The following is a 26,411-nucleotide window of genomic DNA, read 5'->3' on the forward strand; positions in this document are numbered from 1 at the left end:
AGAAAACATCACAACATTCTCTGTCTCTCAAGAGCTACCCAAACACACTAAGCTGAATCCTGATTAGTACAGGGCCAACTGATTCTGGCAAAATAAGAGCTGGAGAAGACCCGTGACTCTGGGCTGATTCTCTGTGAAAGATCAAGTTGGGTAAATCTCCCAATCCAGTCCTTCTACCACCCAACCCCAATCTAATCTAATCCAATCCCTGACCCCTTACCACTGCTTCCTCCCCTGATTACATTCTTAAGAGAGTGACAAGGTTTGCCACTCTGTGAATGTCTGTGAGAAAGATTCAGTATGGGAATAGGAGATGAAAAACTCTGGAAATAATACTTTGAAAAGATTTTTCTTTTGCAGCTTGGCAGATGGACTTTGCTTCTCATCAGACCTTGCTTCTCCCAAAAACTGTTTTTAAAATACATTTCATGCTAGTGAAAGGTGCCAGATTAACATCTTTAGAGACTGAACTCCCCAGAGAAGGTTCAGCACTGAGAACAGTATTGCAAGCTTCCCCATATTGCCTCTGTCAATCTGCTTCAAACCAAATGTGTCAGAACCACATCTGCATGTGATATAAGAGGGTACTTTTCTCTACAAGGTCCATTCTGTCCTTGGTCTCTGCACTGAGATTGTACACAAGAAAGCAAATAGGTGCTGAAAATGATTTTTGGGACATGGGTAACTGTTCACTGAGAACTGAAACTCATTTCACATACCATCAGACAGCTATTTGATGGTCTAACAAATTCTGGTCACCTGTGGGCCCATATTTGAGAGGTTCTACATCCCATTTCTAAGTCGTTCTGAGCTAAAAGATGGACTTTCTGTATGTGTGTGAGCATGCGTGGGTTCCCTTTCTTGATATAATGTATGGAGACGTATGAGGAGAGATAATCATGAAGGGTTACACATAGGGTGACCAGATAGCAAGTATGAAAAAAATTGGGACACTTCTTTTTTCCATAGTGGAGGGGCATAGTTGTCTGTATAAAAGACAAAGCCCCACATATCAGGGTAATACCAGAACATCTGGTCACCCTAGTCACACAGGACAACAGATGCCTTTCATGTAATAATAAAAGAATAATAATTTTATTTATATTTATAAAGTACCCATCCCTGTACCCTGCAAGGCATTCAGGGCACTGACTAATAACTTCAACAGTACAAATATACACACAAATGGCAAATAAAACCCATCTTCATCAACCACATGCAAAAAGATAGATACATACAGAGGGCTGAGAACACACCGCAAATTGTGAAAACTTGGCCTCTACAGTGATTATATTTTATCAATTTAGAATAATAATGTATTAGAAATGCAGATATAAAATAAGGCTGCAGTTGTCCTGTGAAATCGCTTATTGTCCTTGGATTGCCATAATTAAGTAATATGTATTATCGGATACTGAAAAGAAGAATAAAACCACATTTATGATACCATATTCCCTGGATTTTACACAACAACTGTTAATGTTTTTTTGTTACCTCACCTGATGAACATAATATTCAAGGTCGTACAGTGCTGCTACTTTTTCATCCAGAGTAGAAGTAGAGCTATTGAATTTGTTGATTAATTTCACCATAATTTCAAAATCAGTTTCTATCTTCATGTTGAGTTCTTCAAACTCCTTCTTCAGCTCTTCTATGGGACGAAACCTTTGTCTCACATCTTCCAGATTAGTCTTAGAAATGAGAGAAGTAAAACCAAAAGAAATACAGATGTTAAAATAGTGGATTAGTGGAGTACATCATCCTAAAGGTACACCCCAGCCTACAGATAACTTAGAAGTGGAATTTAACCTTCAGTGAGTTTGAGGCCTTTGATTTAGAGATTTAGAGACAGATCTTCTAAGTATTTAGACACCTAAAGATGCAAATAGGCATTCAGGTATCTACATACTTTTAAAAATCACACTAACACCAACTGAAACCAGGGGGAATTTGAGCTTTTGAAAATTCCACTAAGTTTCTATCTGCATTTTTAGGTGCCTAAATACCTTTAAAATCTGGCCCTTAGATACTAATATGAAGAGAGAAGAAATTACCTCAGCTTTGTCTGCACCTACCATTCTATATCATCTCTCTATCCCCTTCCTACACATCGTTCAAGATCAACCAAAATAAAAAAGCATTACTCTTGATATGCCATAAGGCTAAAAGTGTCACAATATTTAGTCCATTCAATACTATCATCATCATCTTCTCACATTTTTATACAGTGTCTTGCATCCCAAAGGCTCCGAGATGACAAATTCCAGAATCACTTTACCAACCACTAAAATGCAGGCACCTAGCATACGCTCAGGAAGGCAGCAGCTATTTAAGAGCATCCAGCAATCTTGCACAACAGTTTAGGATAGGAAATAGAGATTATTGTATCTAACAAACATCAAGGTAGCTCCCTAAACTGAATTTGGGCAGGCTGCTGTGATGAAGGCCCTGACTCCTTAAACTCACTTTTAAAATGGGCAAGAATATGTCAAATACTCAGTCTGGTGATGTGACAGTGCAGTAGAACTCTATTTTATATAATATCTCTCATACCTCTCTCAAACATATCTCTCAAACAATACCCTATGAAGTTTTGGAGAGTTCGGTAACAGCAGAGGGTGAGACTATAAGTCACATGTGGAAGGTAAGAAAGAAGAGAGATACTTCCAGCTGAGATATGAAAAGAGTTGAGAAGTTAATGAGGTGAAGAGACTCAGGTAAGTTGTTCCAGGTAGCAAGAACTGCATAGAAGAAAGTTCTTCCATTAACAGTGATTAAACTGTGTGGAGGGACAGAGTTGAAACTACTGATATATAGATAGAGAAAGCCAGAAAGGAAGCAGAGAAAAAAGACTAAATGTGAGATACGTTGAAGCATGGTCAGGAAGATTATGAAAACAAGGAAGACCATTCCAGGGTCCACTTAAGAATGAACAGACACATCAAAGAATGGAAATGTACTTGTCTTTGTACGGAAGAGAATGGTGTGAGAGGACCTGAGCCCAAAAGGTTTTCGATTTCATTGCTCATTCCAACCTAACATACTCTAGCATTAAACACACACACACACACACACACTTACTTTATGGTTCATGCAAAAGAAATCTGTGGGCTCAAGCTGTCAGAGAGAACAATTTAGGGATGAAAGTTAAATCGCTGTCAATCTAATGGTAGCTGTACAATTTGTGCTACTGTTTGCATTGGTTAAATTGCTATAAACACTACCCCCATTTCTCCCAACAAAGGAGAATGAGCAATAGGGTTATAAAGCAAAGTTCATCCTTTGTGTTAAGTCAACTGTACTTCAGTGGCATTACCCCAGGGATGAATTTGGTCCTTACAGTAGTAAATGATGCAAAATGGAGTATTTTACGTCCATTAGATGTAGTTGTTTTTATCCCAGTTGTTGCCATATCTATTAAAATAGTTTTTGAAGGACATGGTGTGACCCTAGGATCCCCTCAATGGCAGAGGGTTCAGTACTCTGTGTGAGCAACTCCTATCAGGCCTGACAAACTCATTACACCCAACACACTGCTTTCATAGTACTTATCAAACAAGTGCTCAGTAAGTTATCAAATGAAAGCCAATGATACACTGGTCATCAATATAAGTAAGAAATGCATGTACTGACACTCTATAAGGAAATGTGTACCTATATACCCTGAAATTATGTTTAAAATTCTGTTACATGGCAGACAAACAGGGCTTCTGCCAGACAAAAGCATATCTATTCACCTATCCCTGCTGCTGAAGTAAATGAAGCATTGTAAAACCAACACAATGGAACCTCTATTTGCATGTGAAGTTAACAGGAAAAACAGGTTGAAAAGAGGGATGTGAACCCAAAAGGGGGAGCACAGGGGAGTACAAGTAACAGGGAAGAAGAGTCTGCTGGTGGTGAGGCACCTCAAAAGGGGCATTTCAAGGTTTACTGGACTATAAGAAGGAAAGTTATAGATATGTATGGTATATCTGTATTTCCAAACTTGTGATGTTTCTGGGTGACGCTCCCAGGCAGATTGGCATCAGCACTGCCTAACCTGTTCAATGACCCATCAAGGGTCATCAACTGTACAATGAACCCATTGAAAGGACCAGGGAAGACACCTTATGAGTCAGCAAAGCGTGTGGTATGCCTGTGGACAGAGAACTAAGAGTGTCTAAGGCTTCCGTGCCATGTACTGTGAAGCTTGTGTTTGGGACAAAGGAAGTACAAGCCACATGGCAAAAAAAATATAAAAGGCAGCTGCATCATCTTCATTTTGTTTTCAATCCTGCTTCTTACCTCTGGAGTAACTTTTCTACAAAAAATGGTTACCTACCTTTTCATAACTATTGTTCTTTGAGGTGTGTTAGAATCATAGAATCATAGAATATCAGGGTTGGAAGGGACCCCAGAAGGTCATCTAGTCCAACCCCCTGCTCGAAGCAGGACCAATTCCCAGTTAAATCATCCCAGCCAGGGCTTTGTCAAGCCTGACCTTAAAAACTTCTAAGGAAGGAGATTCTACCACCTCCCTAGGTAACGCATTCCAGTGTTTCACCACCCTCTTAGTGAAAAAGTTTTTCCTAATATCCAATCTAAACCTCCCCCACTGCAACTTGAGACCATTACTCCTCGTTCTGTCATCTGCTACCATTGAGAACAGTCTAGAGCCATCCTCTTTGGAACCCCCTTTCAGGTAGTTGAAAGCAGCTATCAAATCCCCCCTCATTCTTCTCTTCTGCAGGCTAAACAATCCCAGCTCCCTCAGCCTCTCCTCATAACTCATGTGTTCCAGTCCCCTAATCATTTTTGTTGCCCTTCGCTGGACTCTCTCCAATTTATCCACATCCTTCTTGAAGTGTGGGGCCCAAAACTGGACACAGTACTCCAGATGAGGCCTCACCAATGTCGAATAGAGGGGAACGATCACATCCCTCGATCTGCTCGCTATGCCCCTACTTATACATCCCAAAATGCCATTGGCCTTCTTGGCAACAAGGGCACACTGCTGACTCATATCCAGCTTCTCGTCCACTGTCACCCCTAGGTCCATTTCCGCAGGTCCTTTTCCGTGTTGCTCATGTCCTTTCTGTTCTAGGTGTGTGAGCGCCCACATGCACAGTTGTCTGAGATTTCTGCCTTAGCAGTATGTGTAGGGCTGGCTGTGGCACCCCCTGGAGTGGCATTCCCATGCGGTGGAGTGGCATTCCCATGCCGCCGGCCCTGCACCCTCTCAGTTCCCCATGGCTGACAACTCTGACAGAGGTGTAGAAGGGCAGGAAATGGAATGGATATGAACACATCTGGAAGAACAACATTTACAAAATGGTAGGTAACTGTTTTTTCTTCAAGTGCTTGCTCATGTCAATGCTATTTTAGGGGACTCACAAGCAGCATCCACGGAGGTGGGCTCAGAGTTCATAACTTAGTGGCTTGCAGTACTGCCCTACCAAAACCAGCATCCTCCCAGGCCTGGTGGGTCAGGGCATAGTGGGATGTAAAAATGTGGACAGATGACCAGGTGGCCACTCTACAGATGTCCTAGATAAGCACAAAGGCTGCCGAAGAGGCCTGCGCCCTGGTAGAGTGGGCAGTGACAATCGCCAGGGAGTGGCACCTTTGCTTAGTCGTAGCAGAAGCGAATGCAGGCAGTGATCCAAAAGAAATTCCTTGAGTGTATACAGGACCTTTAATTCTGATGGCCAAAGGGACGAATAATTGCGTCAACTTATGGAACGGCTTGATCCTGTCAGTGTAGAAGGCCAGAGCCCTTCTGATGTCCAGGGCATGTAGCCAGCACTCCTCCTCCAATCTATGCAGCATTGGAAAGAAGACCAGTAAGTAAATGTCCTGGCTCGAGTGAATCTGAGAGATTACCATGGGAAGAAATCCCGGGTGCAGCCTTAGTTGGACCTTGTCTGCGTAGAAGACCGTGTAAGGAGGCTCCAAGATGAGCACCCGAATCTTGGATACCTGGCAGGCCGACATCACCATGACCAGCAGAAGGAGGGAGCGGGAAGTCAGTGGCTTGAAGGGAGGACCCACAAGCTGCGACAGCACCAGAATCAAGTCCCACAGAGGGACAGGGTCCCTGATGTGTGGATTGAGGTATTCCAGGCCCTTAAGGAATCTGGCCGTGATATTCTAAGCAAAAACTGACCTCCCTCAAACAGTGGGTGGAAGGCTGAGATGGCTGCTACATGGACCTTGATCAATGAGAGGGACAAATCACGAAGCTTGAGACTCAGGATGAACACCTTTGTCCGCAATCCAGCAGGTGAACCGTTTCCACTTGGCCATGTAGGTCGCCTGGTGGAGAGCTTCCTACATCCCAGCAGAACGCGCTGAACCTCAGCCAAGCACTGCTGCTCTTGCACGTTTAGCCACACAGCAGCCAAGCGGTCAGATATAACACTGCCAGGTTGGGGTGCAGAAGACTGTCATGGTTCTGGGACAACAGATCTGACCAGAGCGGTAGCTGGAACGGGGTTGGCACCGAGAGGTCCATCAGAGTGCTGAACCAGTGTTGGTGTGGCCACGCCGGTGCTGTGAGGATGATGCTCACCCTGTCCCGTTTGATTTTTGTGAGGACCCTGGGTAGTAACGGCACCAGAGGGAAGGTGTACATCAGAGCCCCTGACCCCGGGAGCAGAAAGGCGTCCGACAGGGATCCTCTGACCATGCCTCCAATCGAGCAGAAGATGTGGCATTTCCTGTTCTGCCAGTACGCAAACAGGTCTACCCGGGGAGTTTCCCATCTGTGAAAGATGGAACTGGCCACCTTTGGATGAAGGGACCACTTGTGGTGATATGAGAATGTCCTGCTGAAGCGATCTGCCAAAGCCTTCTTGGTTCCTGGAAGGCTACAAGATGGATGTTGTGCTGCAGACAGAAGTCCCAGAGCCAGAGGGCTTCCTGACAGAGAATAGATGACCTGGCTCCGCCCTGCCTGTTTATATAGAAGACCACAGCCGTGTTGTCCGTCAGGCCCTGGACTACTCTGCCTTGCATCTGAGGTAGAAAGGCGAGGCAGGTTAGTCAAACAGCCTTGAGCTCCTTGACATTGATACGCAGGGAATGATTGTGACTGGATCAGTGACCTTGAGTATCGAGGGCACCCAGATGCACTCCCTAGCCCAGGTCTGAGGTGTCGGAGACAAGGGTCACTGACGAGGCTGGGGCCGCGAAGGGAACTCCTTCGAACACCAGCTTGGGATCCTGCCACCAAAGGAGGGATGACAGGACGCTGTCTGGGATCCTGACCACTCGGTCCATGCTGTGCCAGTTGGGGACACAGACCGACAATGCCCTTGCCACTGCCTGGGGTGGGGGGCAGAACCCTGGCAGGGCTGGTGAGTTCGACCACCACAGTACCCCCATGAAGCCCCATAACGGGTACATGGCCTGATACAGGTCCTTTGCCTGAGGCCCCTCTCTCCTTCAATGCCAAGGGGCTTTTTTTTTTCAGCCTCTTCTTTGGCGCAGGTGAAATGGAGCGGTGCTGGGCTGACTCCAGTGCAGGAACTATGCTGACCGCCGAGGCCGAAGTGCAAGTGTGGATGCCTCAGTTGAGGGTTCCAACGCCGGCCAAAGAGTAGCCTCTATCAATAACGCCCTCAAGCAGATATACTGCTCCTTCTTGGATTGCGTGTTATGCTATACAAAGCACATGGGATCTTTTATAAGAGAGAAGGCACATACGCCATATTTATTGAAAATACGACAGTTAGCATATGCTTTTCAGTCACACAGCATACACACAAACACACAAGTCCTGCAGATGGTCTTTATAGTTACCAGTCTGTTGTAGCTCAAGTCAATCTAATGCCAGTTAGATGGAGCATGAGTGAGGAGCTAGGCTCTGTCGGTCGCGATCCGATGCTCCGAGGCTTTGCAGGACTGAACCCAGAGTTCCATGACAAAACACCCCACCTTTATAGCTGTAAATTCCCATTTGAGTCCATGCATTTTGCAATGTCATCCTGCAATCATTAGTCCTTAAGTGGTGTTAATCTTGGGGTTTTCTGCTGTTATTTGCTGATTATTGTCGGGCTTCCCATTGTTATCTCCTATTTGTTGTCTCGCCTTCGGGGGTGCCTGCCTCACCTCTGAGGTCGTCAATGCTGCTAATATGTTTAGCCTTGGATACAATGGATATTTTCTGATTGTCTCCTGGTGTTTCCAAGTCTCTCACTTTTTCTTGACCATCTGGACATTTGTGATGGCTTTCACACCTTATCTTTTACTGATGCATGCATTCCTCATTCACACAAACAGTCTCTCACAGAAACCTTCAAAGGTATACAGAATACACTGTGAATTAAGAGAGGTTTCAGAGTAGCAAGTACTCCTTTTCTTATTGTGAATTAAGTCTTGCTAAATCTTATAACTAAAACAATTCACATTGGGGCTTCAGGCCCTCAACATTTCTCTAATCTATTTATCATAGACACAAGACAAAATCCTGTCTTTTACTTACTAAACCTTATTGTATATTTAACTAGAGTGCCTAATTTGTAATACATATAGGAAAAGATAGTAGACATTATAACTTATCCTAAAACAAAAGGGTGACCATAATCAGTCATAAGGATTGTTCTGGTCTGTCCCTGCCTTAACATCAGTACAGACACTGGCAGTCTGTCAGATGCATTCCTACCAGTGTCCCAGAGGGTCATTCCTTTCTGCTATTCAAAAAGGGTGGCTGGTAAAATGAAATCAAGACATACATTAGTACCTCTATTCTTAAAAGTACAATTATAAAATCCTGCTCCTACACGCGGGCGAAAGTTCTTACAGATGTGGCACCTGTCTTTGCAATGGCCTTCTCCCAGACACTTAAGACAGCTATCATGCAGATCACTGATAGGTATCGGACTGCTGCATGACGCACACGGCTTGAAGCCAGGACAGCAAGGCATGCCCTGCTTGGAGCAAAGTTCCAACTGGGACTCTATTGACTAACACACACTGTCAACTAACTATATATGAAACTCTGTACAGCAACAACGAAACCAGTCAATGGCAAGAAATGGTGCTTCATGCAACCGTCATGGGCAGTCAGAAGGGAACAGAGGGTGCAGAGCCAGCAGCTTCGGCAGTGCAGAAAAAGAAGCTGGCAGTTTTATCGGTACCATAGCTCCTGAAGTCGGCCTGTCTCAGTCTCCAGTGCCAAGAGATGATGCCGAGGGCTATAGGGTTAGGGTCCTTAGACTACTGTTTCATACCAGTAGTACTCAAACAGGCCCTGGAACTATGTCCCATCAGAGGATGTTGAGGCGACTAACCTCACAGGGGATGGTGTTCTGATGGGCTGTGGCTCAGAGTGTAAGGAGGAAGCCTGTTCCTTCTCATCAGAGCAAGAAAGACTACTTTCTCTAAAAGGGATGCGGCAAATTTGGATCAGCAGATGACCTGGCTGCATCCCATTTGCTGGGGAGAGTCCAGGCCCAGGTCTAATAATGGACTCAGTGATTTCTCCATGAGAAGTCATAACTCAATGTCCCAGTCTTTTCTGGCTCTAGAAGTCAATTCATGGCAGTGGGAACAATTTTGTGGGAATGTCCCTCTCCTAAACAATAATACACTACAGGTGACCATCCGTTACATGGAAAGCATTCCAGCAAGAGGCACACGACTTAAAGATGGGAAATCCAGCATAAGGGTGAGGGAAAAAGCTTCCCAACCTGGAAGCAGGAAAATGAAAACCTAAACTATGAAGTAACAGTAAAATTAAAACTAACAAACATTTTTTTGGATAGTACTTCTCCTTTCCTCCAAGTACACTAAAAACTGACAGGTAAGGCACTATCTACTGAGGGAAAAGGAGAAGCGGGCTTTGCTGCAGATTTCGTCCCAGACCAAAGGTTGTAGAGATGGAAGTGGGGAGCGGTTGGACTACACAGTGCTATATATACACATGTCACTCACAGCTCAAAGGGGAGGTGCACATGTGTGGACCGACAGGCACTGCTGATGAAGATTTCCGATCCGAGGCACAAGGGGCTCTGCCGCACCTAGAGTGATGCACTTATAGGGACGTCACTGGAACAAGAACCTGTTCTTATTATCCTAGCTCTCTCTCTTAAATCTTAATATTTTTGTAAATGTATTTGATTTCACTATAAGCAGATTCCAGTGCTGTGTTGTTACAAAGGGCCTGATCTGGAGTTGTGCCAGTCAAGCTGTGTGTATGCTGTCTCTTTGGAGACAGCTTACCAGGCTATTTCTGTGAGCGTTCAGTAATAGGGGCTGGATATTACAGATGGGGATTGTCAAGGTTCCTTCCGCACTCTGAACTCTAGGATACAGATGTGGGGACCTGCATGAAAGACCCCCTAAGCTTATTCTTACCAGCTTAGGTTAAAAACTTCCCCAAGGTACAAACTTTGCCTTGTCCTTGAACTAATGCTGCCACCACCAAGCGTCTTACACAAAGACCAGGGAAAGAGCCCACTTGGAGATGTCTTCCCCCAAAATATCCCCCCCAAGCCCTAGACCCCCTTTCCTGGGGAAGGCTTGATAAGAATTCTCACCAATTTGTACACGTGAACACAGACCCAAACCCTTGGATCTTAAGAACAATGAAAAATCAATCACGTTTTTAAAAGAAGAATTTTAATTAAAGAAAAGGTAAAAGAATCACCTCTGTAAAATCAGGATGGTAAATACCTTACAGCGTAATCAGATTCAAAACACAGAGAATCCCTCTAGGCAAAACCTTAAATTACAAAGACACAAAAACAGGAATATACATTCCCTCCAGCACAGCTTATTTTACCAGCCATTAAACAAAAGGAAATTTAACGCATTTCTAGCTAGATTACTTACTAACAGTTGTAAGGCTGCATTCCTGATCTGTTCCTGGCAAAAGCATCACACAGACAGACGAACCCTTTGTTCCCCCCCCCCCCCTCCAGATTTGAAAGTATCTTGTCTCCTCATTGGTCATTTTGGTCAGGTGCCAGCGAGGTTATCTTAGCTTCTTAACCCTTTACAGGTTAAAGGGTTTTTCCTCTGGCCAGGAGGAATTTTATAGCACTGTATACAGAAAGGTGGTTACCCCTTCCCTTTATATTTATGACAGGGAGGCTAGCAGAGGGGCTCGGGGATTAGTGTGCATCTGTCACTACCCTGCACAGGAGAGGGTTAGGTCTCTGGAGACCAGAAATCAGTGCTTGTCTGTGTCCAGAGGCTGTTGGTTTCAGGAAGCTGAGCTACAACAGGCATCACGCAAGACTGCTTCACGCTAAGGGCAGGCAGTGGTGAGGTACCTCACAACTCTGAGTACCTCTGGGGAGTGTCACACATGGCTCATTCTCACAAAATGGGTTATTACTGATTTTTGCATTTAAATGGCATTCATAAAAGAATTCTTCTATCAGAAATATTGGCTAACAGATAAATAATTCTCTGAAAACGGAGATGTCTTGCCCAAAGGATGATAAGAATATTGCTAGAGCAACTGTAACACATTGACTGGACTGAAGGAATAACATTTCTAATCAACTGATAGGCTAAACATCTTGGTGATATATGGGGACTGTGATGGCAGTATAGAGTTTTGGGGGACCCAAAGAAGGGGCATCACAGTCTTCGCTCACTTCTCCTGCCTCAGTTTTCCTATCCGACTCAGGCACTGGACACATACAAGAGTGAAGCTTGGACCCAGAGGAATCCTCTCTGGTGCTCAAGGGAAAAAAGCTACATCCCATTTGCTGAGCCTTATATACTGTGACAGGGTCAGGCCAGAGATCCTATTAGGATCCAGGAAGTGACAGAAGGTAATATATTAGACCCAGATTAAGCAGGTCCCTTTTCCCTGAGTAAGATGGGCTGTTCCAGAACAATAAGGAAGTTGCTGGAACCAATTAAGGCAGGCTAATTAGGACACCTGGAGCCAATCAAGAAGCTACCAGAATCAATTACAACAGGCAGGCTAATCACGGCACCAGGTTTTAAAAAGGACCTCACTTCAGTTAGTGAGGTGCTTGCGAGGAGCTGGGAGCAAGAGGTGCACGAGAAGCTTAGAGTGAGTAGGAGTACTGCTGGAGGACTGAGAAGTACAAGCATTATCTGACATCAGGAGGAAGGTCCTGTGGTGAGAACAAAGAAGATGTTGGGAGGAGGCCATGGGGAAGTAGCCCCAGGAGTTGTAGCTGTCACGCAGCTGTTACAGAAGATACTACAGATAGCTGTAATCCACAGGTCCCTGGGCTGGAACCCGGAATAGAGGGCAGGCCCGGGTTCCCCCCAACTCCCTATTTGATATAAGAGGAGTTGATCTGGACTGTGGGTCGCACCAGAGGGGAAGGTCTCTGGCCTGTCCCCCGACCCATGAGGTGGGCCAGCAGAGGCTGCAGGGATTGTTCTCCTTTTCCCCATGCTGTCCAGTGATGAGGTTAGCCGAGTGAACAGCAGGTTTGTGCCACTAACAAAAGGAGCCAAACTGAGGACTGCCATGAAGCTCTGAGGTGAGCAAATCTGCCAGTAAGCACAGAACCCACCAAGGCAGAGGAGAAATGTAGTTTGTTTTACTTTAAATTGTGGCCTCTATGTGACTGAGTAGCCAACAGCTGACAACCTTGGTTGAAACTTTATGTTATGCTGGCAGGCACAGAAATGAATGAGCAAGTCTCTTTTCAAAAAGAGGGGGTTTTTTTTAGCCTTTTTAAGTGTACTGTATTTATTTTGTGTGAAGACATTTTTGAAACTGACTTCTGTCACAGGGCCTTATTCTGTTCCCATTATAGGGATTTTGCAGTTGGCTTCAATATGAGCAGGAATTGACCTTCCTGAGCTAAATGATCCAAACATAATAATTACAGCTGGTTAATAATTCACTGTCAATAAACCACCTAATGAAGTTGGCCCACTTTTTGTTTGCAAATCATTCAAGAACCAAATCCGATTGCTACCAATGCGCTTATTTGGAAGTGCTCAGCAAATAGGCTGAAATGTAGTCAGCTATGGGGAGTTCACAGATTCTTGTTTGCTTTTCTTTCCCATGGCATGTGATTGGTTACCTAGAGTCAGAGCATAATTTTTTCTACTTCCTGATTCTGAGTGAAGGCTGTTAACCAAACCAGCAATCAACCAAATTTACAAAAACAATGAACAACGTGACCACACAAGAAACAGTGGTAAGATGTATTCACAAAAATGTTCACATATTACTCTTCGTATTACTCATTCAGATCTAATAATGATGCCCAATCAAAAAAGCCAGGAAATCAACATCCCACCAGAGGTCTTATTGACGTTACCTACTTCATGTTCATCGAAGAGATCTGCCATTTCACTTCTAGCATCACTTGTATGACATGAGCCTCAGTAAGAAATTTAGATCTGGGGCCTGGGGGGTTCCAGGGGATGATTACATGGAGATTCAAACTTCCACACTTGTGGTTCAAATCCCACTGCGGTTGTTAGTGACCACAAGGCCACCTGATGGCTGTTCTGTCACTGAACCAGTAACCTGAGTCCACTTCCGAAATGCACTAGTGTCCACACTGTGATTACCACTAGTGGCACCTTTTCCAGCTATAGTTTATGATGTACCAATTATCAACAAAATATGTTACACTATATGTATAAAAACAACAAGGGGAGTCCGGTGGCACCTTAAAGACTAACTGATTTATTTGAGCATAAGCTTTCATGGTTAAAAACCCCACTTCTTCAGATGCAAGAAGTGGGGTTTTTAACCATAAAAGCTTATGCTCAAATAAATCAGTTAGTCTTTAAGGTGCCACCGGACTCCCCTTGTTGTTTTTGTGGATAGAGACTAACATGGCTACCCCCGATACTTGACTATATGTATAAATATATTAACTACAGCTGTGCAATAAACGGCTTTTTAGAACAAGAAGGCTTAGAATTACCTTTACAAAAGCTTTCAATTTATATAGAAATCCCAGCTTTAGCAACATAGCTGAGGAAATCCTGACATGCCATTGATTTCAATGGGATCAGGATTTTACCCAGAAAATTTATATTTGCCTCATAATCATAGGCAAAGCAGGAAATGGTCTGTTTGGTTCCCCCTACAATGGTGGTTTTCAACATTTTTCCATTTGCAGGTCCCTAAAAAATTTTGAATGGAGCAGCAGACCCCTTTGGAAATCTTAGGCATACTCTGCAGACCCCAAGGGGTCCATGGACCACAGGTTGAAAACCACTGCCCTACAAGATTGTTCCCCACAGTACATTTTCCAGCACTTGTAGCCATGTTATTTCTAATGCATACTTCATACAGTGTTACACCAGCCTTTCATGGGGTGCTTTAGAAACAGGAAATACCTTTTGTTCCATTGTGCTTTCTGTCTTTTCTTTTTCCTTCATTTTAGCCAAAGCCTCTTTGAGTTCCTGTGATGTAAATGAGTTTGAGTTGATATGCATCTCGTCCAGCCTTGCAGAAAAACAAAAAAAAGGGGGGGGGAACCACTTTATATGGGTAAACAATTTATCCTTAAAAAAAAACACAATCAACTTTTGTCTGGAGAAAAAGTTGAGTACTAAATTCCCATTTATCTGGCACAGGACATGCAGAAAAATCAATGCTCCAAAGTAAGGTCAGATCTAGTGCTCAGTTTAAGAGTGTGGCTTTAAGACACCACCCTGACAGTATAAAGCTGTGGTTTGAAAATCCTCATGGCAACACAAGATCTCAATTCCTAATGCTATAAAAACTGCTCAGTTTATCTCCCCAATATATCATCTGGGGATGTATAAAACAGGAAAGATTTCATAAACAAAAAAAAAAAAAGAACAGGTGTGCCCAGAATATTGACAAGGACCTTTTACTTGTATGTCTTGGGATGGGTCCATTCAGTTCCAAAGCTGACATGTTGATGATGATGACGATATCAAAACAAGGATTAGGCAGCACGTAGTCTCTACAATCTAAGAAACTAACTCTGCTGTTCTTTTTGTGTTATCCTAACCTGATCCTACATGAGCATTGTTGCACTGGCAAAAGGAAAACCCAGGGTTGGGACATCTCAATGAGCTTCTGTATGCCTTGGATCATAAATAGAGGTGGGAGGGGGCACAGAATGGTAGTACTCATGTATTTTGAGAAATAGAAGTCCCCATGGTTACAAAACTTGTCTTTGTAAAGAGAGCACAAGGAGGGAAATGGTTGAGAGTTGTATTTTTTAGGCAATTTTTAAAAAAATAGATGTAGTGAAGGCTGGTGACATCTTGAGCGTATGTCAGCAAATACTGACACTTAAATGAATGCTTAGAGCCAATGCACAACAGCAAGTAAAGACCTTGTTGTATCTGACTCAAACCTCTGTGAAAAAAGCCTCCCTAAGCTATCCTGCTGCATTAATTTCTAGAAAATAATTTGCACCCCATTGCTACAGAAAGTTTCAAAAGAACAAGTGACATTCCCAAGAAATCATACTGCAAGTTTAGTTTCAGAATCATGGCTTTACAAAGTAGGAAAGTCTCTCCAAAAGCACAGTAAAGGCAGTTTTAGCACCCAGGCTAAAAGGAAGTAGGGCAGCTAGGAGTAGTACAGAAGTACTGAGCACCCCAAATGCCAATTAAAGACTCTGGGACCTGTGGATATTCAGCACTTCTGAAAATCTGTCTCCTAATAAAAGAAATGAAATCAAAAGCCCATATACCTCTGTATAGCAGAACAGCAAGTACTTTATATTACTGTACCTTTTCCTTTTCTTCTGGTCTTTCATGTCACTTTTTTCATTTTTGTTATCTGGAAGCCTGGCTTCTCTTTCCCCTGTTTGAAGATTTAATCGCACGTGTAACCCTGCAGGAACAGCCTGACCTACAAACAAAAGGTTAGAGTATTTCAGGCCACATTTATTCTTCTCAAGATTTACCATGCTGGGTGTATTTCAGTCAGACACTTCTATTCCAACACCGTACAACAAAGATAGTGAGTCAAGCCAAGATCTGCAGTGTGACAAAGAACAGGGCATTTGCTGTAGCCTGAGCACTTCCCCGGCCCCCCAAAATTAAGACGCGGCAGGTTTAAAACAAACAAAAGGAAGTACTTCTTCACATAACACACAGTCAACCCATGAAACGCCTTGCCAGGGGATGTTGTGAAGGCCAAAAGCATAACTTGGTTCAAAAAAGAATTTGACAATTTCATGGAGGATAAGTCTGTCAATGACTATTAGCCAGGATGCTCAGGGATGCAATCCCATGCCTTGGGTGTCCCTAAGCCTCTGACTGCCAGAATCTAGGACTGGATAACAAGGATGGATCACATTGCCCTATTCTGTTCATTCCCTCTGAAGCCACTGTCGGAAGACAGGATACTGGGCGAGATGGACCATTGCTCTGACCCAGTATGGCCGCTCTTATGGCACCTTGACACAAGTGCCATTTAACCTCCAGGAAGTCCCAGGACACACAACTGTTAACATGGCTGACACTCCATTCATTCCCTGACCACCTCACAAACTTAGATGCAGACTGCTGACTCCTCAATGAAATAGTGACACTTGGTTATGCAGAGTTCCCAGTGAGCTAGGGACACTGGTCCTGTTACTGGCACAGTCATAATTTTATCATAGTGGGTCAGAGCCTTAGAAATCAGACCGCTCTGTACTTACTGATATTTAGATTGAGACATGTAACAGCCATAGGTGCCTAGACAAGCTCAGAGCATGCAGCAGAGGATCCTTTCAACTTCAATAGGTATATTCTGGATATTATGTTACTCTGCTGTTCTGTAGGGTACTGAGATGCCAGATTTAAGGAATATTTGATCAACATTAAATGCCAACAAAAAACAGGAAATTCATAGTCAATCATCCACATCCCCCTAAAAATGCTTTTGCTTTTGTCACAAGATTGAGGTTACAGCTAACTGAGAACATTTCAGCATGGACCTGTATTCTATGGATGAAGTGAAAATGGCAATATTTCCTGTGAGGTATGATTCCATTTTTTGTGTATTTCAACCTTTTAATACAAGACGTTTGCCTGATAGATGGGGGTGGGCATCTTACTGAATCTCGCTCTCTCTCACACACACACACACACACACACACACTCCGCTTTTTCTCCTCCACAGTATGAAGATTTTGTATTTAGTCTTCCTTTGTCTGTTTTCCTTAATTTAAAAGTCATATAGAGTGAAAGGGTATGGTTGTCTTTTTGAATTTGAGACACATAACATTTTCTATTGAAGAGCACTGGAGGTATAGATAAATTCATTTTATTATAAATATGTTTTCTCATAATATGAAAGCCTTTAGTCTGGAGAACTAGTGTGTGGACTCCACCCACATAAGAACACAGAGGTACCTAACTGGTCAAAGCTACTGGTGCCTGAACCGCTCCTCCATCATCAACCTGGAGTGTGTCTCACATCCACAAACAAGAAACCTCCAAAGTTTATAGTAGTTTTTTATTTTTTTTAAATGTACAAAGGCAGGGGAAAGTCCAAACTAAAGGCTTTCCTGTTCTAATAAGGTATATTTATGATACAAATAAGTTGTCTTTTCCTACATCTCCCTTTAGTAGGAAATGCTGCATGTCTCAAAACAAAGACAAACATGTCCTTTCACTCTAGAGCAAGGAAAACAGACAAAACAGATTAACTATAAAATGTTCATGTGGCATCCTATACCTTGGAGGAGCATCTGGTAAACCCCACATTCTTCATCTGTGTATAATTGTAATATTGCATATAAAGCAGGCCGTGTGAGGTATAAGTGGAAAGGTTATGATCGGCTGAAAGTCATTTTTCTATTCAAATATATAAAGTTATGAAAAATGTGCTGTATGGCTGTCACTGAAACATACTGTAAGCTGGGGAATCAGACAGATATTAGCTCCCCAGAGGCAACAGCAAGGAAAGTAACCAATTCCTAAGCAGGGTATCAAACAACCCATCAATAGCCATTGTCCAGCAATGGAGCTATAATTCAATGAGTCACCTGCATGAGGCCACATCAGGGAATTGCTCAACCTTGCCTGGAGACCCAGCAATGCCCCCCAGACATGTCTGGACTTGTGTTCCCCAAGCACATGGGACTGAGGGTATAAAACAGAACACATGGGGCCCATGCTTGGCCTTTTGCCTGCACCCACCTATGCTGCAAGCAACAAGGATACTCTGAAGACTCCAACAGAGGGGACTGGCCCAGATTTCAAGGGTGAAACCTGTGTACTATGAACTGCAATATCCAGTGGGGTAAGAAAAATCTAATCTAGATGTTACCCAGTCTAATAGGGTTGAGAGCTTAGACTGTGTGCTTATAATTTATTTTATTTTGGTAACTAACCGACTTTTTGCTTATCACTTAATATCTATCTTTTGTAGTCAATAAATTTGTTTTACTTTTATCTTTACCAGTGAGTTTGTATGAAGCGTGTGGCAAAGCTGTTCAGGTTTGCAAAGGTTGGTGTATATCCACTTTCCAGTGATGAAGTGCTGAACCAAATAATAAATTTGCACTGCCCATCTTGGAATATCGCTGAGGTACAGTGCTGGGAGCTGGGGGGATTTCACTGGTGCCTTTCCCTGTGTGATTCATGAGTGGCTCTGGAAGCATTCATGCAATCTTGCTGGCTGTGGGGCTCCACGTTGTGCTGAGTCAAAACAGCACCTGGAGGGGTTTGCTGCTGGTCACTAGCAAGGCATTGTGAAAGACAGCCCAGGCCGGAAAGAGTTAAGGGGGCACAGCAGTCCCACAGTCCCAGGCTGCACCCTGGGGATCCAGTCACAGTTCACACACACACACACGAGAGAGGTGCGCTCTCAGATACCATATATCTTCCATCATGAGTCTTATGACTCAGATGGGGAAGAGGGACTTCTTTTCCATTTGCAAAAGAGAGAAGTTGCAAAGTGTACATTCTGTCTCTCATTTCCAGAAGATGAACTTTGAAGAAAGATGCAGTGATAGCAAGGACTCTGTGTTCCCCTGTGACAGCAATCTAGTCAGAGGGCAGCTAGAAGATGCTTTTAAAAGAAAGGATTTAGTAAAGTCTTGAGGAAAAAAAGACAAGCCACATCTCCACTCTGTCATTCAAGAGACATCAGACTGAGAATTCTTAAACAACATACTGATTGTAAAATGAAATTATAGAGAGGGATTTTCAGACAATATATTTGCCTCTTAGCCTTCATTAGGTATGGTCATAAGTATAAAGGGAAGGGTAACCACCTTTCTGTATACAGTGCTATAAAATCCCTCCTGGCCAGAGGCAACATCCTGTTACCTGTGAAGGGTTAAGAAGCTCAGCTAACCTGGCTGGCACCTGACCCAAATGACCAATAAGGGGTCAAGATACTTTCAAACCTTGGAGGAAGGAAGGCTTTTGTTTTGTGCTCTTTGTTTACATGTTGTTCTCTCTTGGGACTGAGAGAGGCCAGACAGAAATCCATCTTTTCCAACCCATCCTAATCCAAGTCTCCAATATTGCAACCAGTATAGGTAAGCCAGGCAAGGCGGATTAGTTTATCTTTTGTTTTATATGAATTTTCCCTGTGTTAAGAGGGAGGTTTATTCCTGTTTTCTGTAACTTTAAGGTTTTGCCCAGAGGGGGATCCTCTGTTTTGAATCTGAATACCCTGTAAAGTATTTTCCATCCTGATTTTACAGAGATGATTTTTACCTTTCTTTTTTAAATAAAATCCTTCTTTTAAGAACCTGACTGATTTTTCTATTGTTACAAGATCCAGGGGTTTGGATCTTTGATGATTATGTAAGCAATTGGTTAGCATACGATTCTCAAGCCTCCCCAGGAAAGGGGGTGTGTAGGGCTGGGGGGGGAATATTTTGGGGGAAGACGTCTCCAAGTGGTCTCTTTCCTTGTTCTTTGTTTAAAATGCTTGGTGGTGGCAGCATACTGTTCAAGCACAAGGCAAAGTTTGTATCTTGGGGAAGTTTTTAACCTAAGCTGGTAAGAATAAGCTTAGGGGGGTCTTTCATGTGGGTCCCCACATCTGTACCCTAGAGTTCAGAGTGGGGAAGAAACCCTGACAGGTATGAATACCATTTAGACTGAGATAAGCATAAGGAGAAAGCAAGGTTCTTCCAGTCTCAAAGTGAACAGGATTACCTCACCAGGTCAAAAGCACCTGGAGATAACGAGGTTACAATGCAGTATTTTCTCAAGTAATTCATGAATTGTCAAGTGTAGCCAGAAATAAATGTCCCCGTTAGAACAGTACAGCATACTCTAGCTTTCACATTCCACATGCTCCTGGCCACATTAGTTCACCATGTTGCCAGGGGACACGAACAAGGATGATGTGCTTTTCTTAAAAGAAACATAAAAAAAAGGAGGAAGAAGGGCAGCCTACAGTAGAACTGAATGACTTACGTGTTACTATTTCTCTTACTTTTATTTACTGGTTGCTGAAAATAGAAACTGAATGTGAATCCCAGGGTATGTGAGCTTGCAAATGCAGCACAACTCAATTAAGGATTTTGCCATCAGAAAAGTGACACAAATATTTCTACTTCTGGGTTTTCACACTTTCTTGAACTAAGTTTGACTAAGCACACCAGGAAAACCTCTGGTTGCATGTATGTAAAAGATAAATAGTACTCATTCCATCAAGAAGCTTTTCCTATCTTATGAGACAGCAGCAAAGTCTCATGGTTGCAGTAATACAACAAGAATCACTTTAGTAAACTGCCAAAGAGGAGTCTCAGTTTCAACAACAATCTTTATTCATTCACTCTAAAATGTCCCAGATCTTTGGCACAGGGCAAGGACTGTCTTTTTGCTTTGGGGCATATTTAGTGTTATTATTTTATAATGAGTTTAGAGCTGGTGAAAAGCATCAGATACCGCTTTAGCCAAAGAATAGAGACAGCACTGGGAGCAGCAAACCAAGCTCTACCTGACCCTGATATGGAGGGACTACTTCTAGCATGAAAAGGTACTTCAGCCACCATGCCTATTTAGCCCTCGGCCTCCCTGCTGAGACTGTCAACAAGGAGGTCACACAGTGGTGTTATTTGCTGTGTTGTGGTCATCTGTCCAATACAAACCAGATTAAGAACTCAATTCATTTTACGTAGGCCAACGAAGATCTGCCTGATGGTAATGTATTTCTGGGACCAGATTTGAACCAGTGACCGCAAGGCTCTCCATCCCACTACCAATCCCCTGAACCAACCAGTGCCCAGCCTCTTAGTTGTAAATAGATAAAATCCATTGTACAGAAATATTATCACACAATAAAGGACTCCTGATGCTATTTAAACGCTGAGGCATTGATGGGAAAGAAATGTCAAGGCAAAGCGAAGACACAGTTTCAAAGCAAGAGACACTGATCCAATGATAATGTTCTGTTAATACGATTTTATACCCATTGTATATTTAATCGCTTTATTTAATGGCTGCTGCTACAATGGAGACTGTAGCTTGCTGCACTATTCCTGACCCGGTGCATTTCAGCATTCAAGCTGGGCTTAGAGAACAACTCTCTTCTATGCTTCCACCAGTTGGAGACCAGCTTATATATGAAAAAATAACATGTCTGCTTTATGACAAACTGCTTTCTCAAACAAGAGCTAACCTGACTGGCTTCCAAAATCTTTTCAGACATGGATATGTTAAATTTATCTGAATGTAAAAGTATTGGCATACTAAAACTACAATATGTTGTGCTTCTAAAGTCTTTCTTGAGAATTAACATCATTTTGTTTAGTCACATTTTGCCTCTCTTGAAAGTCGCTTAAAGTGACATAAAGGAAGAATTTAATTTATAGCCCCATTCTTTTAATTTTGGTCAGCCAGATTTTTTCAGACATCCGTTTATTTCTTCTTATATATTAGAAAAAATAATAGCCCCAGAGTCAGCTTCAAGGCAGCAATTCCCTCTCAGGGGTTCCGCTGACATTTATAAACTGATCCTATTTCTCTCTTGTGTTTTATGTTATCAGCTAAACCTGTCAACTTAAATTATTGCCTGGTAACCAAATCATAGTTATCTATTATTCTGTTATGTGTACATTTCTGAAGCTTTGTACCTATATCAAGTTTTTCAGGGATTGAAAACAAAACTATAAATAAACAACTGGAAAACAGAATAGGTTACCATTACATTGACAGCCAAAGTAAAAGTCATAAGCATCATACACAGAGCTACTAAAGCAATGGGACCCTTGCACTGCATATGCCTCATGCAGAAGTTTAATTAACACTTGTAACATTTTTTCTTGACAGGAATCAAGTGACTCCCTTGTGATATTGAACCTCATAATGCTTTATAAAAATATGCTTATGAATGTAAATATGACATAAATGGAATATGTTTTATGCTATATATGCCATGTAACATATCTTTCCAAAGGTTACATTCTACTGAATGTATTCATCCTATTTGTATGCATGTATCATTTTTATATCTGAAGTTATGAGCGTTGGCTCTATGCTTGTATTTAAAGCGTTTGCTGTAGAAAGCACCTAAGGCAAATCTGGTCAACATAGTGTGAAGGGTTAATTCAAATAATTGGGAGTACATGGCTAACAATGGACTTTGATGGATGCCAATCCACATCTGAGCTTTCCTGGGAACATTCAAACTAGCATGTGGACAATCGCGTCGGTCTGTAAAGAACTGAGTCATGCATGGACATGTGACTTGCCCATGTGATTCCAAAACTCCATCTTGTAGCTATAATTCTACATGGGGGAGGAAGGGGTTTCCACCAGAAGAGGGAGGCTATATAAGTCCCTCCATTTTGTCTTCAGCTGGCACAAAAGATAGCCTCTCCACCCCAAAGAGATGCCTGAAAGAAACTGGAACAAAGGACAGTAACTAGAGGGGTGTGAGTGATTGCTGGACCCAGACTAGAAGGAAGTCTAGTCTGTAAAAGAGGCTTATTGGAACATCTCTGAGGATGAAATTTACCTGCATTTAGTTTCTTACTGTATTAGGCTTAGACTTGCATGTTTTATTTTATTTTGCTTGGTAATTCACTTTGATCTGTCTGTTATTACTTGGAACCACTTAAATCCTACTTTTTGTATTTAATAAAATCACTTATTACTTAACCCAGAGTAAGTATTAATATTGGGGGGGGGGGGAGAACAGCTGTGCATATCTCTATCAATCAGTGTTACAGAGGGCGAACAATTTATTTGGGGTTTGGACCCCATTGGGAGCTGGATATCTGAGTGCTGGAAACAAGCACTTCTTAAACTGTTTTCAGTTAAGCCTGCAGCTTGTGAGGGACGTGGTTCAGACTTGGGTCTGTGTTTGCAGCAGGCAAGCGTGTCTGGCTCAAACAAGGCAAGATACTGAAGTCCCAAGCTGACTGGGAAGACGGACTCAGGTAGTCTAGGTACATCAGGTGGCAGTCCCAAAGGGGTTTCTGTGATCCAACCCGTCACATCCCCGTTGAAGGAAAAGGCCCAGCTATGGACCATCGAATTATGGAAGTAAATGCATGGTTACGCAGGTGGTGTTGGAGAGAGGACTTTGGATTCTTAGACCATGGGATGTTGTTCCAGGAAGCAGGATTGCTAGGAAGAGATGGGATCCACCTAATGAAGAGAGAGAAGAGCATCTTCGCAGGCAGGCTTGCTAACCTAGTGAGGAGGGCTTTAAACTAGGTTCGCCGGGGGATGGAGACCTAAGTCCTGAAGTAAGTGGGATACTGGGAGGAAACACAAGGAGGAGGGTGCAACAGGAGAGGCCTCTTGATCCACGCTGAGAAAGCAGGGCAATCGGTTAGTTATCTTAGATGCCCGTACACGAACTCAAGAAGCATGAAGAAACAAGCAGGAAGAATTGGAAGTCCTGGCACAGTCAAGGAACTATGATGTGACTGGAATAACAGAGACTTGGTGGGGTAACTCACATGACTAGAGCACTGTCATGGATGGTATAAACTGTTCAGGAAGGACAGGTGGGGGAGAAAAGGTTGAGGAGTTGCACTGTACGTAAGAGAGCATTATGACTGCTCAGAGCTCCAGTATGAAACTGGAGAAAAGTCTGTTGAGAGTCTTTGGGTTAAATTTAGAGGCGAGAGCAACAACAGTTGTTGTGGTGGGCATCTGCTATAGGCCACCAGACCAGGAGGATGAGGTAGACAAGGCTTTCTTCAGAAAACAGAAGTTTCCAGATCACAGGTGTTGGATCATATTAAAGAAGTTCTGTATTAAAATCACAAATGAGTTTGATTCCCCAGAGTTTAAATTCCAGGGTATTACTAATTAAGAGGTCTCTTGGTTTTTGGTACTGTTTCTCTCCCTCTATGTGTGAAACTTGCAAGCTGCTAATTGTGTTAGTACATTCTAAGACAGAGTCTGTTCTCAAAGCAATTCACAGAGAGAGAGACTCAAAGCAATACTCTAACAACAGAAACAGCACCCAGACTCCCCTCCCTTTTGTTGTATTAAGAATTGTGATTAAAATAGAGATAGAGGATGTATGTGGATGGATGCTTGGTGTGGATGATAACTGAATGATCAGGGAGGTGCCAGCCTAAGAATGCAGTGTCCATCGGCTGAAGAAGGCGTCAAGTGGAAATAACCAGAGGACCCCCCCGGAGGGCAGACTGGAATCCACCCAACAGCCTCAAGAATGGGAGAACCAAAGAACAAGATAACATCTTGGAGCCGTCAGGAATGTGCTATCTGCTGATTGATTCAGCAACAGCATGATGAAGCAATTCCCATAGACTGCCATAGGAAGAAATTCCTATAAAAATAGACTCTGAAAAGTGAGAACTTTGGGGTCTGATTCTGCAAACCAACTTCCAGGAGCATCAGATGAGCATCTGACAAGGACCTGCTCCCTCCTCATGTCCAGGCCAGTGGCTTGGCATGAGCAACTCTAAGGCTGGTAACTATGATAACCTTGCAGAACCTGTGCGTGTGTGTATGTTTGTATGAATGAATGTGTGAATAAATATGAGATTGAATGGAATGTTATAACTATAACTAACTGCTTACTATGATTCTTTCTGTATTCACAGTAAATATGGTATTTTGCCTTTTTCCCTTTAATAAGATCCTGCTGATTTTTATTTTATTGGTATAACACAAGCACTGGTTCTCATGGGGGACTTCAATCACCCTGACATCTGCTGGGAGAGCAATACAGTAGTGCACAGACAAGCCAGGAAGTTTTTGGAGAGTCTTGGGGACAACCTCCTCGTGCAAGTGCTGGAGGAACCAACTACAGGCCGTGCTCCTCACAGAGAAGAATTGGTAGGGCAAGTAGAAGTGGGTGGCAACTTGGGCAGCAGTGACCATGAAATGGTTGCATTCAGGATCCTGACAAAAGGAAGAAAGGAGAGAAGGAGAATACAGATCCTGGACTTCAGAAAAGCAGACTTTGACTCCCTCAGGGAACTGATGGGCAGGATCCCCTGGGAGGCTAATCTGAAGGGGAAAGGAGTCCAGGAGAGCTGGCTGTATTTCAAAGAAGCCTTATTGAGGGCACAGGAACAAACCATACCGATGTGCAGAAAGAACAGCAAATACGGCAGGCGACCAGCTTGGCTTAATAGAGAAATCTTCAATGAGCTTAAACGCAAAAAGGAAGCTTACAAGAAGTGGAGCTTGGACAGATGACTAGGGAGGAGTATAAAAATATTGCTCAAGCATGCGGGGCTGTAATCAGGAAGGCCAAAGCACAATTGGAGTTGCAGCTAGCCAGGGATGTGAAGGGTAATAAGAAGGGTTTCTACAGGTATGTTAACAACAAGAAGGTGGTCGGGAAAGCGTGGGCCCCTTACTGAATGGGGGAGGCAACCTAGTGACAGATGATGTGGAAAAAGCTGAAGTACTCAATGCTTTTTTTTGCCTTGGTTTTCACAGCCAATGTCAGCTCCCAGACTGCTGCATTGGGCGGCACAGTATGCTATGGAGGTGAGCATCCCTCAGTGGTGAAAGAACAGGTTAAGGACTATTTAGAAAAGCTGGATGAGCACAAGTCCATGGGACTGGATGCACTGCATCCGAGAGTGCTGAGAGAGTTGGCTGATGTGATTGCAGAGCCATTGGCCATTATCTTTGAAAACTCATGGTGATCGGGGGAGGTCCCAGACTACTGGAAAAGGGCAAATATAGTGTCCATCTTTAAAAAACGGAAGGAGGAGAATCCAGGTAACTACAGACCCGTCAGCCTCACCTCAGTCCTTGGAAAAATCATGGAGCAGGTCCTCAAGGAATCCATTTTGAAGCACCTGGAGGAGACGAAGGTGTTCAGGAACAGTCAACATAGATTCACCAAGGGCAAGTCATGCCTAACCAACCTGATTACCTTCTATGATGAGATAACTGGCTCTGTGGATATGGGGAAAGGGGTGAACATGATAGACCTTGACTTTAGCAAAGCTTTTGATACGGTCTCCCACAGTATTCTTGCCAGCAAGTTAAAAAAGTATGGATTGGATGAATGGACTATAAGATGGAAAGAAAACTGGCTAGATTGTCGGGCTCAATGGGTAGTGATC

The 26,411-nt window shown here is 43.2% G+C and overlaps 1 protein-coding gene across 2 annotated transcripts in view; it reads right to left on the reverse strand.

Moving 5' to 3' along the window:
• The window catches only part of SIL1 (SIL1 nucleotide exchange factor), a 230,004-nt gene that overhangs the window by 73,395 nt on the left and 130,198 nt on the right, over window positions 1-26,411 (reverse strand). For both annotated transcript variants that reach the window (XM_073356007.2, XM_073356006.2), the window contains 3 exons: window positions 15,667-15,787; window positions 14,290-14,398; window positions 1,500-1,691 (listed from right to left, as the gene is read on the reverse strand). In XM_073356007.2, coding sequence (XP_073212108.1) covers window positions 1,500-1,691; window positions 14,290-14,398; window positions 15,667-15,787 — 422 coding nt within the window. The remainder of the gene's footprint in view (window positions 1-1,499; window positions 1,692-14,289; window positions 14,399-15,666; window positions 15,788-26,411) is intronic.

The sequence above is a fragment of the Lepidochelys kempii genome, chromosome 8, assembly GCF_965140285.1.
Source record: "Lepidochelys kempii isolate rLepKem1 chromosome 8, rLepKem1.hap1, whole genome shotgun sequence".
NCBI classification, from domain to species: domain Eukaryota; kingdom Metazoa; phylum Chordata; order Testudines; family Cheloniidae; genus Lepidochelys; species Lepidochelys kempii.